Source organism: Sciurus carolinensis, chromosome 11, assembly GCF_902686445.1.
Source record: "Sciurus carolinensis chromosome 11, mSciCar1.2, whole genome shotgun sequence".
Classification (NCBI taxonomy): domain Eukaryota; kingdom Metazoa; phylum Chordata; class Mammalia; order Rodentia; family Sciuridae; genus Sciurus; species Sciurus carolinensis.
This window is the reverse complement of record NC_062223.1, coordinates 10,550,597-10,564,401: the sequence shown is the minus strand read 5'-3', so window position 1 is coordinate 10,564,401 and position 13,805 is coordinate 10,550,597. Positions and strand designations below refer to the sequence as shown.

At 56.0% G+C, this 13,805-nt stretch overlaps 2 protein-coding genes across 3 annotated transcripts; one reads left to right on the top strand and one right to left on the bottom strand.

Annotated features, from left to right (window-relative positions):
* The first annotated feature begins 30 nt into the window (after nt 1-30).
* Nucleotides 31-3,815, top strand: Sac3d1 (SAC3 domain containing 1). 2 transcript variants are annotated; one of them, XM_047516584.1, is made up of 3 exons: nt 31-161; nt 319-899; nt 2,325-3,815. In XM_047516584.1, exons 2-3 carry the CDS (start codon nt 326-328, stop codon nt 2,813-2,815), a joined length of 1,065 nt encoding a protein of 354 aa, XP_047372540.1. In that variant the 5' UTR covers nt 31-161; nt 319-325; the 3' UTR covers nt 2,816-3,815. The 2 variants fall into 2 exon arrangements, with proteins under 2 accessions (XP_047372540.1, XP_047372541.1); XM_047516585.1 differs by lacking the exon at nt 31-161 and having other exon boundaries at nt 171-899.
* Nucleotides 2,949-12,918, bottom strand: Naaladl1 (N-acetylated alpha-linked acidic dipeptidase like 1). Its single transcript, XM_047516583.1, has 18 exons — nt 12,719-12,918; nt 12,474-12,646; nt 12,278-12,399; nt 11,850-11,972; nt 9,204-9,487; nt 9,005-9,109; nt 8,481-8,566; nt 8,202-8,321; nt 6,027-6,112; nt 5,885-5,948; nt 5,729-5,796; nt 5,446-5,537; nt 5,276-5,366; nt 4,486-4,567; nt 4,226-4,399; nt 4,063-4,150; nt 3,874-3,966; nt 2,949-3,574 (listed from the first exon to the last, which is right to left on the bottom strand). Exons 1-18 carry the CDS (start codon nt 12,916-12,918, stop codon nt 3,388-3,390), a joined length of 2,238 nt encoding a protein of 745 aa, XP_047372539.1. The 3' UTR covers nt 2,949-3,387.
* Nucleotides 12,919-13,805: the final 887 nt, after the last annotated feature.

Sequence of the window (13,805 nt, the reverse complement as noted above, 5' to 3'; positions counted from 1 at the left end):
AACCGGTGCATTATGGGAGTGCCCGGTCTACAATTTTAAGGCAGAGGAGGCCGAGCGCGGCGCATTGGGAAGGGACTCAGTGCAGCCCGAGTTCGCGGAATAGTGCTGGTATCACCGGACTACAAAGCAGTGCATCTCGGGAGGGCGACTCAAGGGATCCGGTGAGGGCGGCGGTGACCAGGCGGGAGGGCGGGGAGGCGGGCCTAGCGAGGTTCGGCCCCGCCCCGCCTCCTCTGAGCCTCACCCTAGCCTCCGCGGGCCCCGGCTTGCCGTCCCGCAGAATGGGGAGACTAACCGTCGCGGACCCTGTTCCCGCAGCCCACCCATGTCCGGCAGCAAGCTGCCTGTGGGCGTTTGCCCAGACATGTGCCCGGCAGCCGAGCGCGCCCAGCGCGAAAGGGAGCGCCGCCTTCATCGCTTCGAGGTGGCGAAGGGGTGGCCCGGGGACCCGCCCCGCGCGGACCCGCAGCGCACGGTAAAGGAGTACAATCGGCCGGCCGCAGGCAAGCCCCGCCCGCCGCCGAGCCAGCTGCGTCCGCCCTCGGTGCTGCTGGCCACCGTGCGCTACCTGGCCAGCGAGGTGGCCGAGAGCCCCGACGCACCCCTCGCGGAAGTGGCCAGCTTCGTGGCTGATCGCTTGCGCGCGGTGCGGCTGGATCTGGTCCTACAGAGCGCGGGCGACGCCGAGGCGGCAGTGGTACTAGAGGCTGCGCTGGCCACGCTGTTGGCGGTGGTGGCTCGGCTCCCGCCGGTGGAGGCGCAAGGGCCGGTGGACCCCGTGCTGCTGCAGACCCAGGTACAGGAGAGCTTCGGCTCGCTGCGGCGCTGCTACGCGAAGAGCACAGGGCTGCACCCCCGACAGGCCGCCTTCCAGGGACTCTTTCTGCTCTATAACTTGGGTGAGTTGGAGTCCCGGTCCGGTAGGGCGTAGGGACGGGGCGCCCTCCTTGAGGACAGTGGAGTTCGAGGAAAGAAGTTTTAAAATCTCACCATTGGGGGCTGGGGTCGTGTGCTTAGCATACTTGAGGCCCTAGATTCCATTCCCAACAGTAGCAAAGAAAGAAACATTAGTTTCAACATTAGTTTCCACCCAAAAAAGTCAGTGTACAGGTCCCAACGAGAGACCCCAGACCCGGCTTTCTTATTTTGGGTCTCAGTTTTCTCAATGATAAAATCGAGCAGGGAGCCGTGGCACACGCGTGTAATCCCAGCGACTCAGAGGGCTGAGGCAGGAGGATCGCAAATTCGAGACCAGCCTCAGCAACTTAGCGAGGCCCCAAGCAACTTGATGAAACTCTGCCTCTAAATAAGAAATAAAAAGGGCTGAGGCTGTGACTTAGTGGTTAAACGCCCCTGGGTTCAATGTCCAGTACCAATAAATAAATATAATAAACTAAAATGGAAGGCCCGGAGTTGGGAGCTTTGGCCTAGATAGTGATTCTGAAACCTTTTTTAATCTGCGTGCCTCCCCAGTGTTGCAAAGATTACACGTGCCCAGGAACATATCTGACAGATGTTTCAAGGTTGGATCCTTTATATGGGTAGTGCATTTTAGCAAAGTCAATTGTAATGAGACGCTGTTGACTTAACAGCTCACTAATGGGTCAGAGGCCTCAGTTTACCAAAGTGGCCCAAGTTTCCAGTGTCCCGTGATTTCCTGAAAGGGAAGCAAGAGCAGGGGCTCCTCCGAGAAATTGCCTTCCCAGGCAGATGAGGATGGTGTAGTAGATCAGGCTCCCAAAATTGTGGGTTCAGGGCAGCCAGGGCAGTGGGAAAACCCAGTCACAAAACTTCAATTTGGATCAGGCCCTACCACATACTAGCTCTAAGACTCTCAGGCAAGCCATTAATTTATTTGGTTCATTGTTCCTCATCCGTAAACACTGCCCACTTCCTCTCTGTAAGTACCTCAGCTGACATTGGCATGTTTTTTAATATTATTTTAGATGTTGATAGACCTTTATTTATTCATTTATTTATATGTGGTGCTGAGAATCAAACCCAGTGCCTCACGCATGCTAGGCAAGCACTCTATCACAACCCCAGCCCCTAACATTGGCATTTGACCTTTGGATCAGGGAAAGGCCTGACTGCAGGATCTTATTTGGGAAGCAGGGGAAGATGGGCTCAGCCAAAGGAAAGGTCAAGGTGGGGTGAGCGGGACCAAGAACGTGAGAGGGCCAGCCCTGTCTGGCCAGAGGAGTGAGCGTAGCTGAGTCCTGGAGCTGGTGGAGAGGAGATAGGGAGGGCCTAAGCGGATGGGATGGGAGGTGGCCTGCTGCTCCAAGACCAGGCCACCTCATCCTGGCCTCCTGACCTCTCAGGCTCTGTGGAGGCACTGCACGAAGTCCTGCAGTTGCCCGCTGCCCTTCGTGCCTGCCCACCCCTGCGCACGGCCTTGGCCATTGACTCCGCCTTCCGGGAGGGCAACGCAGCCCGCCTTTTCCGCCTGCTTCGGACCCTGCCCTACCTGCAGAGCTGTGCGGTGCAGGGCCACGTGGGCTACGCCCGTCGTGCAGCCCTGGCCCGCCTGGCTCGTGCCCTGAGTACCCCCAAGGGACAGACTTTGCCTTTGGACTTCATGGTTCATCTGCTGGCCTTGGATGGACCCCACGAAGCACGGGACCTGTGCCAGGCCCACGGGCTGCCCTTGGATGGAGAGGAGAGAGTCGTGTTCCTGAGGGGTTGCTATACTGAGAAAGGGCTGCCACCTGCTGGTTCCTGCAATGTGTTAGTGGGGAGTAAGCTCCAAGGGCGCACCCTGGAGGAGGTGGTCATGGCAGAGGAGGAAGAAGCTGTGCTCGAACCTTCCTAGTCCTTCATCAGGACCCAGCATTAGGGGAAATGCCATCTCCAGAACCTCAGGACCGGGTCAGAGCACGTAGGTGACTTTTCTCATGATTCCCGAACAATAAAAGGAACTTTCTTTTCGGGACCAATTACTGGACTTCATTTATTTGGGGTTGCATAGAGAGGATACTTCAAGGGTGTGACAGAAAGGAAAACAGATTGGGCATGGCCCTGTCTACCTGGACCTGTGTGTGCCTACAAGTCCCTGAGGGGTGGCCTTGCTGATCTGAATTGGCCTCTAAGATTGACACTATGCGCCCCGCACTCACCAACCCACCAAAGCCAATAGTTGGTGATTTTTCATCCCCCGTCAGCACTGCTGGCCATTCTGCTGACCAGATCCAGGAAGGAGATTGTCATTGGGACTCACCACTCCTCTCAAGCGACCACACTGGAGGAACCCCCAACTGTTGCCTCAAGCTTGAGAGGGTTCTGTTTTTATACCTACTCCTGACCGTGGGGAAGACTGAGACACCCCCCAGGAAGACAGGTGGGAGAGGGTTAGGAGAAGGGAGAGCAGAGGAGTACAGGCTGGGGTTAGAGGTCAGCCACAGGCCTCAGGGTGGCTGCTGCGCCCTCCAAAGCTGCCACCACGATGCTGAGCTGTCTCTGCACCTCAGCCCAAGCCTCAGATCCGGCGTTTGCGTCGTTGGCCTGGTAGCAGGCATTGGCCAGGCCAGGGAATGTGGCAACAGAGCTGGAGCGGGGGGCCCAGAGCACATGGCTGGTGGAAAATGGGCAGGCTCGGGGTCAGCAGAGGGCTCAGCCTGGAGCTCACTCATTGCTCTACACAGCCAGCACAGAGCCTCCGCCCTACTCCTGTCTGAAACCTGGAATGTACAGCTATCGTGGTGGGAAGACAGGTAGGTTCAAGTCCCTGGTGAGACTGATTTGCCTCCCCTCCCTAAGACTCACTTCCCCCCTGCCTTGGACTGAATTGTGCTCCAAAGCAGCAAAGCTGTCATTCTCCTCTGGCAGGTGGCCTCTGCCTGGCACGTGCCAGGAGCTTTGGAACCAGCTCACCTGTAGTAGCGTTCCTCTGGGAAGGCTCTGGAGTTCAGGAAGGCCCGCTCCAAAAGCATCAGCTGGTCGTTGAACATCCGGACCTGCAGGGGGCTGGTAGAGGCAGCACCTGTGGCTCCAGCCTGGCTGCCAGCTGGGCAGCCTGCCCTGGGCACACCTTTCCAGACACCTGCCCTCTCCCTTGCTCACTCAGGGCTGCCTTTTTTCAGTTCTGATATACGTTGGTCCAAGGCTAAAGCTGCTGCCTCAAACTTCTCCACTGCTGCCACCAGTGGCCCTGTGGGAAACACCCAGTGGCTTAGCCTGGGGGGTGCAGAGCTCCCCATGTCTCAGTGTCAGGGGTTGTCCATACCCAGGCTGATGCTGTGCTGCTGCAACAGGTCCCCAAGTTCCCACTGGGCAGCCTGCAGGAAGCTCTGGAGGACTTCACTGTAGTCACTGACATTGAGGGGCAGGAATAAGCTGTCGCTGAGCCGAAGAAGCACGTTCCCAGCTGACCGGGCCACAGCTTGGTGGCTGTTGAAGCCTACAGGGAGAACAAGACCAGGCTATCTTCAGCCTATCCGGAGAGCCTGTGGGTGGTCTCGGGATGCTCCTTGCCCCACTCCTCACCAGGGTCCAGAAACTTTTCCACATAATCAAAGGTGTCAAAGGCTGTGTGGTAGGCAGGGTAGATCCGGGCTGAGGTCTTGCTCTGGGGGGACAAGGCAGAGGCGATGGGCTTGGGATGGAAGTGGAAGGTACACCTACAGCAAGCCCCAGTGTGTGGACATGGTCACAGTTGAATCCTTGGCACCTCCGTGAGATGGATTCTACAATTCCCTCTTTACAGAGGAGGAAACAGGCTTCGTAATGACCGTGCCATACGTCCCATGGCTAATAAGAGGCCCAGTTGGCTGGTGCCAAATTCTGGTTTCACATGAAGGAGAAGAGCCTGGGGCTCCACAGTCAGATAAGGAGACTTGAATCCCAGCTCCACTGCCCAGTACCCAGTACCAGGGTAGCCATGAGATGGAAAGGCCTTTATGGGACATCAAACAGGAAGACAGGCTGGGCACTCTGCAACCACACGCAAGGCTGTGAATCCTCCCTCTTTCATAACATGTAATCGATGTTGAGATAAACTCCCCCCACGCACATTTTAAGATTTCAGTGCTTTCTGTAACTAATGTTATTCTACAACCGATCGACTTCTTCCCCCTTCTGAATAATGCATAACACAAGGCTGCATCTTATAATCCGTAGTATCTCATATTTGACAAAGTAACATGAGTGTAAACAGATGTTCAGAGAGGTTAAGAAACTTAGCGTTAAGTAGCACAGCTACTAAGTGAAGGCGCCAGATACAGTCTGCACTAGAGTAGCCCGCAGACTTAGAGCAGGGCTTGGGCTGCCTGCTTACCGTGTCGTAGGTGTAGGTCATGTCCATGGAGGAGATGCCCAGGAAGTGGATGAAGGGGGCGTAGTCGCTGCCAGCACCCAGAGAGCCCAGACTGTGGGAAAGAATGGTTGGCTGGAGGGCGCCGGGCCGACCTTCTGCGCTCGGTCCCCACGTCCGGTCCCTGGTCTCACCTGGGGACCGTGCCGTATACCGGGCTGCTGCGGTTGAAGTGCCGTTTCCAGTTGTCGTAGATACTGAGGCCGCTGGCGCCTGGCGAGTCGATCTGGCCCAAAAGGGAATCTAGTCCGGGGGCGGGCCCCCTCCCCAGCCCCAACAACAAGGATGGCCCTCAGCTGGGGACCCTGGTCTCCAGACCACCTGCGGTCCCCCAGGTCTTAACTAGACCCGTCCCGCCCCGCCCCCTCCCACGTGGCCCCGCGCTGCTCGCCTTACGCCCCGCCCCAGCCCGGGCACCTCCTTGGTTGCAGAGAAGACCACACCCTGGACAGGGGGTGTTCCCAGCACCCTAAGGGTAGCGTTGGCTGTGGGAGGAACAGAAAGACCACTCAGACCAACCCCTTCATTACCTAGCCACCCCGTCAGGCCCGCGCCCCGCAGCCCGGCGCGTACCCATCACCGAGATGTCCACGTTGATGTAGGCCACCGCGCGCTCCTGCAGCTTGCTGAAGAACTCCTGCCGCGGCGGGGAAGACTGGGTCAGGGCCATCCCGTCCCAGGAGCCCCTTTCTATCCCCTCCCCTGTGGGGCTCACCTCTGTGAATTCCGTGGAGCCAATGAGCGCGAACTCCTCTGCCCCCCAACTGGCAAACACGATTGATCTGCGGGGACGCCAGGTGCCTGAGGATGGGGGTTTAAAGGGTTGGAGGGCAGCCAGCCCTGATCTGGAGGTGGCTTAGGGGAAAGGTGACAGAACGCCTGACACCTTCAGCCAGACCTTCCAGGAGGCTCTGTCCTTCTTCCAGTCTTTTCCTCTGTGACAACCCACCCCTGTAGGTCTACTACAGAGGAACTGGGGGGAGGCCTCTCGCCTCCACCCTCCAGCCTCACCTCCGGGCATCCCATGCAACAGTTGCTGATAATGAAGGTCCCTCAGGGGCTTTCTTCGCACTGAATCAGGTCTCGCAATAGTATTTTGCAGGAGGTACTAGTTTTATTTCATATTGAAGAAACTGAGCCACAGAGAAGTTAAATCACTTGCCTAGGGTCACACAACTGGTAGGCAGCACAGCAGGGTTCAGATCCAGGAGGGTGACTGCAGGGACCCGGGGTTTACCCACTGCCCCACGCTGTCTCCCAGGTACCCCACAGCCTGACTCCCATCTGCAGTCTGTGCCCACCACGCTCTTGCCAGTTTCCATCCACCTGCCCCAAGACCATGGTGGGTCTCACTTGCCTTTCCAGTTTGACTTCCCCTGCTTGCCTGGTGCCATCTGCTCCCAGTTTTGCTCCCACCTCTGGCTGCAACCAGTCCCTTTGATCACTCACCTTCTTGTTTTAAAATAAAGCTTTTTTTTTTTTTTTTGGTACAGGGAATTGAACCCAGGGGCACTTAACCCCTGAGCCACATCCTCAGCCCTTTTTATATTTTATTTTGAAGCAGGGTCTCACTAAGTTGCTCAGAGCCTCTCTAAATTGCTGAGGCTGGCTTTGAACTCAATCCTCCTGCCTCAGCCTGAGCCTGGGATTACTGGCATGCGCCACCATGCCCAACTTTAATAAAAACATTTAAAGTATATCACAATTTTATGCTTCCAAGTACAACTTCCCACACTTTTTCCTGCCAAAAACTCATAACCTGAATCGAATCAGACAACCCCAAATTGAGGGAAAGATGGCAAGCCCATGCCCAGTCGTGAAAGATGAAGTGTGAGGAGCTAGTACAGATGAAGGGAGTCTGCGAGACCCAATTCCCCAGCTGGATCTTGAGCCAGAAAATTCTTTTGCCGTAAAGGTCATTATAGGGAAAAGTGACAAAACTGTTAATTTCCTGATTCCAATCTTCATACTGTGGTTATGAAAGACAATGTCCTGGGCTAGCAATGCAGCCCACTAATAGACTCTGTCTCAAAAAAAAAAAAAAAAAAAAAAAAAAAAGAAAGAAAAGGGGCTGGGGAGATAGCTCAGCTGGTAGAGTGCTTGCCTTGAAAGCACAAGGCCCTGAGTTTGATCCCCAGTACCGCAAAAAAAAAAAAAAAAAAAAAAAAAAAGGCTGGGGATGTAGCTCAATGGTAAAGCACCCCTGGGTTCAATCCCCAGCATTTAAAAAATAAAGAAGAAATCCTGAAACAACCACGTGTGAAGAACAGTGCTCACCTTTCCGGCTTGGTGCTTCCCAAGAGGCGCCCCCAGCTCAGGGCGAGCCTCCCCTGTGCCCTCCCCCTCCCTCCAGGCCAGCAGACCGCCGTGCCCCACCCTGGGCCAGCCTTGGTCTCTGCCCCACAGTGGGACGCCAAGTGCTGCTCCCCTGATTAAACTCATGCCCCAGCTTCCCATGACCCGCAGACCAAACCACTGCCCAGCCGTGACCTGGCACTGCCCACTCAGCCGCCTGGTCCAGCCCCAGCGATCTCCTCCCCGGGTGCTGTGCCCTTGCCCTGTCCCTGGTCTGCCTCTCCTGCTCTGAAGGGCTCAAGCGCCCCCCGCAGACAGGCCCCTTGCACTCCTCATGGTGGCAGGAGGCCCAGCTCCATCCAGGCCACCAAGGCTCTCGGTGAGAGCCAATCAACGCACGCTTCGGTGAACCTCACCGGGCTCCTGGAGGCCAAGCCCGTGCCCAGGTGCCTCTGCACCAGGGCCCTAGTCCTGGCACAAGTGGGCATGGAACGTGGGGGAGAGGAGGTGGGACGGACGTCACTCGCTCAGGAAGGAGTGGGCTGAGGGTCCCGCCGGTGGAGAGTCCCTGACTGGGGGAGGAGGACCACCTCACCCTTCTTCAGCAGGGTCCCCAGGACACGAGAGATCTCCAGGAGGACAGCGGTGCCACTGCTGGGGTCCACAGCCCCGTGGACCCAGCTGTCCCGGTGGTTTCCATACAGCACGTAGCGGTCTGGTGGAGGAAGAGTGTCAGAGAAGTGGAGAAGAGGGAGCGGCGGGCGGGGATGGCCAGGCTGGGCTGAGGCCAGGTCAGCGCCCAGTAAGGCTGGAGTGGAGGGGCAGGGCCCCGGGGCAGGGCGGGGTCCTGGCACACGGTGACGCAGGGGCTCACCAGGCTCCACCGCCCCGCGGATGATCCCCAGGACGTTGGAGGAGTTCCTCAGTTCCAGGCGATTGTGGACACTCACTTTCACCTGGCTGGGGAGGTGACGGGTGTGACAAGGGTCTCCACCCAGTCCACCACCATGTGCCCTGACCCAGTGCAGGAGAAACAGGTCCAGAGAGGGAAGGGGACATGGCCACATGGGATGTGTCCCGAAGGGCCGAAAGAGGCCAGAGGGGCCCTTCTTGCTGACGGCTCCTCTGGGTTCTTCGTTCCCTCAGCGAGTACTTGTTGGGCCCTTGGTTGTGCCTGGCACCTTACTAGGCTCTGCACGATGACCCAGAAGAGGGTCCTGGCTCTCGTGGGGCGCCCTCTTCTGAGTGAGACAGAACCAAGGACGTGAGCAGCTGACCGTAGGAGGGGAGGGTCTGGGAGAGGGAGTCCGGGAGCCCTTACTTGGGGCCCATCTTGGCATGTTCGAGGCAGGAAGAGGAGAGGTGGGGAGAGAGGAAGCCAGGGAAGGGCCCCCTTACCTGCCATCAGAGAAGCTTCCATCAGGCCGGAAGCCCGGCCCCAATCTGTACGCACAGCCCAGAGCTCCCTGCCAGGCGGATGGGGCCAAGGTGCCACTGAGGTTACTTGGAAGAGAGAGAGGCCCTCGGAGTGACTGTGGGTGTGAACGGAAGGTCGCCCAGCCCTGGGGTGGGCAGGGGACCCGGGGCACAGGCTCACCAGAGCAGGTCTTTGGCATCCTGGAAACCGATGGGCTGTGCGGGAATTGGGGGGAAGCCGGAGGCATTATCACGGTCCACGCGGAAGGAGGAGTGGTGGGCTGGCAGGTAGGGAGTCAGAGGATCCCCAAAATACTTAAAGTAGGATCCTCTTTCCACACCTGAGGGAGGCAGGCCCCAGGAGTTTGGGAAGGTCTGGCTTGGCAAACTCTGCCCATCATTGATGTCCATGGGGTCTGTATATACCAGCACCCCGGACACCCCGTACTTGGCCGCGTTCACAGCCTGCAGGAGGCAGAGGAAGCTGTGCGTCAGGGAAGGATGAGGACAGGCACATATTGCTCTTCTTTCTCTCTACCATGGCAGATGGGATGGATCTATCTTCCCACAGGCAAGATGATGCTTGCACAAGACATTTAAGGTGGCACTGCCTGCAGCAGCGAAAGACTGTTGGCCGGGCATAGCCAAGTCAATGTCCATCAGTGGGATTAGTTAAATAAATGGGGACATCCTGTGACGGAATACTGTGCAACTGTATAAAAGAACGAGATGCACTTCTACAAACATGTTCATAGCGGCATTATTCTCAATAGCCAAAAGGTGGAAGCAACCCGTGTCCATCAGGGGATGAATGGATAGATTAAATATGGTCTGTAATGTGCAATGGATGGAATATTATTCCTATTTAAAAAGGAGGCACACACAGTAGTGCACACCTATAATTCCAGCTACTTGGGAGGTTGAGGCCAGAGGATTGTAAGTTCAAAACCAACCTGAGCAATTTAGTAAGATGCTGTCACAGAGTAAAATTTTTAAAAAGGGCTGGGGATGTAGTTCAGTGGTCGAGTATTTGCCTAGCATGTGTGAGACCCTGTGTTCAATCCCGAGTACTACAAAAAAATTTTTTTAAATAATAAGAAAAAGAATAAAGTGCTGAGACCACATCAACAAACCTTGAAGAGATTATGCTAAGTGAAATAAATGAGACCAAAGGATAAATATTGCATGAGTCCCCTTAAATGAGATGCCTAGAGGAAGCAAGTTCACCAAGGCTGAAAATAGAATTCAAGTTACCAGGGGCCGAGGGCTTGGGGGAAGGGGGTATTGTTAAATGCAATTTCTATTTGAAATAATGGTAAGGCTCTGGAAATGGATAGCAGTGATCATTAATAGTGTAGTGTTCTTTGGGTACTGTGGGGAGGTACTGCAGATGGAGCCCAGGCCCTTGCACATACCAGGAAACTCTATGACTGAGCTACATCTTCAGCCCTTTCATTTGTTTGTTTGTTTGTTTATTTGTTTTTATTTGAGACAGGATCTTGCTAAGTTGCTGAGATGTAGCTGGATGTAGTTGGATCAAGATCCAACTCTTGATCCTCCTGCCTCAGCCTCCCAAGTTGCAGGGATGACAGGCATATGCCACCTTGCCTGGCTCTTTTTCTTTACCCTCCTGTTCCCTTTTTCTTCCCTCCCTCTTTTTCTCTCCCCCTTTTTCCTTTCATTCCCTTTTTTCAGATCTTATCATAGGCGCTATTCAAAAAATTGTAATAAAATACACATGTAATAAAATTTACCATCTTAACTCTAAGTACAGTGGTGTTAAATGTGTTTGTTGTGCATCTGCTATCACTATGCCCCTCTGGAAGTCTCAACACCCTGCCAGTCCGAAAATCTACGCCCTTTAAACCCTGACTCCCATTATCCCCATATCCCTCTCGTTCTATGCCTTTTTATATTAAAAAAAAAATTAAACCATAGACACACAATATCTAATCTAAATATTTTTGGAGGGAAGCAAAAGGGAAGGACCATGAACCGAATTCTATTTCTGTGCATATACGAGTTTGTCAGGATGAACCCAACTACTGTGGATATCTAGAAAGTTCTCATTAATTTTTTTCTTTTTTTGCAGTGCTGGGGATCAAACCCAAGGCCTTGCACATCCTGTCACTGAGCTACATCCCCAGCCCCAAATCAAAAATTTTGATTGAAAAGAAATGACAGGGCCAGGAGCGTAATCCTGGCCACTTGGGGAGGCTGAGGCAGGAGGATTGTGAGTTCAAAACCAGCCTCAGCAATTTAGACAGGCCCTAAGCAACTCAGCGAGGCCCTGACGCTAAATAAAACACAAAAAAGGTCTGGGGGTGTAGCTCAGTGGTTAAGTACCCCTGGGTTCAATTGTGGGTACAAAAAAAGGAAAGAGAGAGAGAGAGAGAAAGAGAGAGGAAGGGAGGGAGGGAGGACAGGACCGGGGGCAGCCCAGTGGCAGAGTGTGTGCTTAACATGCTCAACATGAGGCCTAGGTTCCATCCCAGCCTCAAAAGAAGAAAGCAAATGGCTGTGGGGGCAACAGGGAACCCGAATTCAGCATTCAGAACTATCCCAGGGAGACCTGAACTCCTGGAAGGCCCGGCCTGAGTGTCTTACCTGCCCCTTTGCTTCCTAAGGCTCAGGAGGTTGAAGAAGGCACCTGAGGCCACAACTGGTCAGCGGCACCTGAACACCTCTCACCTTCCTGCCCCAAGCCCAGGCCCCACCGCCCGCTTTCCCCGCCGCCCACCTTCCCCCTCCGCCCACCTTCCCCCTCCATCCACCTTCCCCCTCCGTCCACCCACCCCCGCTGGCACCCTGGCGCAGCTGCTCTCACCTTGGCCCCACGCCCTGCGCCCCCGTAGCGGGTCAGGGCAATGGTGCCCTGGAGGTTGATGCCCTGCTCCTGCAGCTCCTTGAAGTCCTCCTCCCTGCCCTGGTAAGCGTAGACCAGGAGGCCCTGTCCCCAGAGGAGGTGAGCCTTAGAGCAGCTCAGCCAGGGCAGGTGGGGAAGGGCAGGGGCGGGGAAGCTGGAGGAAGGGTTTAGACCGTCTCCTGCCTCTCCAGAAACGTGAGCACCCAGGGATGGTGCCCTGCAGTGGGCCTGGCCTTGAGCAGGGGCCACTGGGGTTTGTTGACTGACTAAGTGACAGAACAACAAGTGTGAATTCAATGGAGGGGGATGCTGGGTCCCTGGATCAGAGTCCTGAGGAGAAGCCAGGCTGGGAACCAGGGGGAGCTGGGCAGCGGGGGTCCCAGTCCCACCTGCGGGGCTCCGGGGGGAGCATAGGCTGCATAGGGTTGCACCACATCAGGTGCCCCCTGCTCCCCGGTCACGTTCTCCTCGTTGGGACGGAAGGAGTGGAGGACGTCCCCAGTGGGGCCCACTGCGGAGGGGAGCAGAGTCAGGCCGACAGTTCCCCTGGCCCAGCCCACAGCCCCATGCCAGGCAGGACCTCACCGACTTCCACGAGGTTGGGCTGCTCCTGGCTGGGGAAGGACAGCAGCACCTCGTACTCGGTGCTCTCTGCAGAGTCCAGGCCGGACGCCGAGTCCCTCCAGCGGCTCAGCAGCAGCTGCACCAGCGCCTCATCGCGGGGGCTGGAGGCCACGTGCGGCTGCCTGGAGAGTTCCCTGCAGGTGGGAGAGGAAGGGCCGTCAGGGAGGGGCTGCGACCGAAGAGGGACCGGCAGACCTGCCTCTCACCGGAGGTTCTCGCGGATCCTGCTGGCATCCAGCTGCCCCATGACAGTCTTGAGGGTCTCCAGGTCCAGGTCCTGCAGGACTGAGGTGCTGGGGGCTGGAGGGTCAGCATCTTTGGGGATGGCAAAGTGGCCTAGAATGATCCCCAGCCCCAAGAGGGCAGCGGCCCCCACCCCCAGCGCTAGTGCCTTCACCCACTGCATCCTGTGGGACCTCAGCCAGCTGGGGTGGCCCTGGTGAGGGCCTCCTTATAGATGGTGTGTTGGGCCTAGTTAACCATTACCCCATGGGTGGCATTGCCCTTTTGACCCCAGATGGCCAGGGAGTGAGGGTACGTCTCCTGGTGAGAACCAGAAGATGTCACATAGACCACATTCTGCATTGTTCATCTGGAGGGCACCTCTGAGGGCACCAAGGCAACATAGGGACACTGGGGGCCCTCTAAAACAGACACTGACCGGGACCGGAACTCAGAGCCCCTGTACCCAGAGCAGGTTCCTGCTTGCTGCCACAATCGCTGCCTGTCTTCCTTGGTGTCCCTGGGTCTCTGGCACAGCCTGTCCTGCACCTTGAGATTACCTGACTTAAAATTTCATCTTTGATCAACATAGACTGTGTGAGATTGGGCCAGTCACTAAGCCTCTCTGAGCCATTTTCTTAGCTGTAAAATGGGGGCCATTAGGACCTACTTCACAAGGCTGTGGTGCTGTCTTCATTAAGCAAGACCAAATCCGTAGAAATATCCAGTCCAACAGGGTCTGGCGGCGCACACCTGTAATCCCAGCAACTTGGGAGGTTGAGGCAAGAGGATTGCAAACTCAAGGCCAGCCTCAGCAATTTAGTGAGGCCCTAAGCAGTAGGAAGATCTAGCCCAGCGTCTGGCATGCAGTGGGAGCTCAGGAGATTTGAGTCACTCCTCCCTAAAACATAAAGCCTAGAGCTAAAGGAAGAAGGGGACCTGGAAGACATTCTGAATCTATCCAGGAGGCCTAGCTGTGGAAGAAGGTGCGGCTCTTGGAAAGGGAGGCAGTTCTGGAGGGATAGCAGAAGCCCCGCCTCCTTGGCAAGTGTCTCCCTCCTCTACCTCTCG

What these genes read in the sequence shown, in the direction of transcription:
- Sac3d1 (XM_047516584.1), top strand. Translation starts at nt 326, where the DNA reads ATGTCCGGCAGCAAGCTGCCTGTGGGCGTTTGCCCAGACATGTGCCCG. An exon ending in CTTTCTGCTCTATAACTTGG is followed by an intron (nt 900 to 2,324) that starts GTGAGTTGGAGT and finishes CTGACCTCTCAG; the next exon opens with GCTCTGTGGAGGCACTGCAC.
- Naaladl1 (XM_047516583.1), bottom strand. Translation starts at nt 12,918, where the DNA reads ATGCAGTGGGTGAAGGCACTAGCGCTGGGGGTGGGGGCCGCTGCCCTC. An exon ending in GCCCAACCTCGTGGAAGTCG is followed by an intron (nt 12,400 to 12,473) that starts GTGAGGTCCTGC and finishes TCCCCTCCGCAG; the next exon opens with TGGGCCCCACTGGGGACGTC. An exon ending in CCAGAGGAACGCTACTACAG is followed by an intron (nt 3,575 to 3,873) that starts GTGAGCTGGTTC and finishes ATTTTCCACCAG; the next exon opens with CCATGTGCTCTGGGCCCCCC.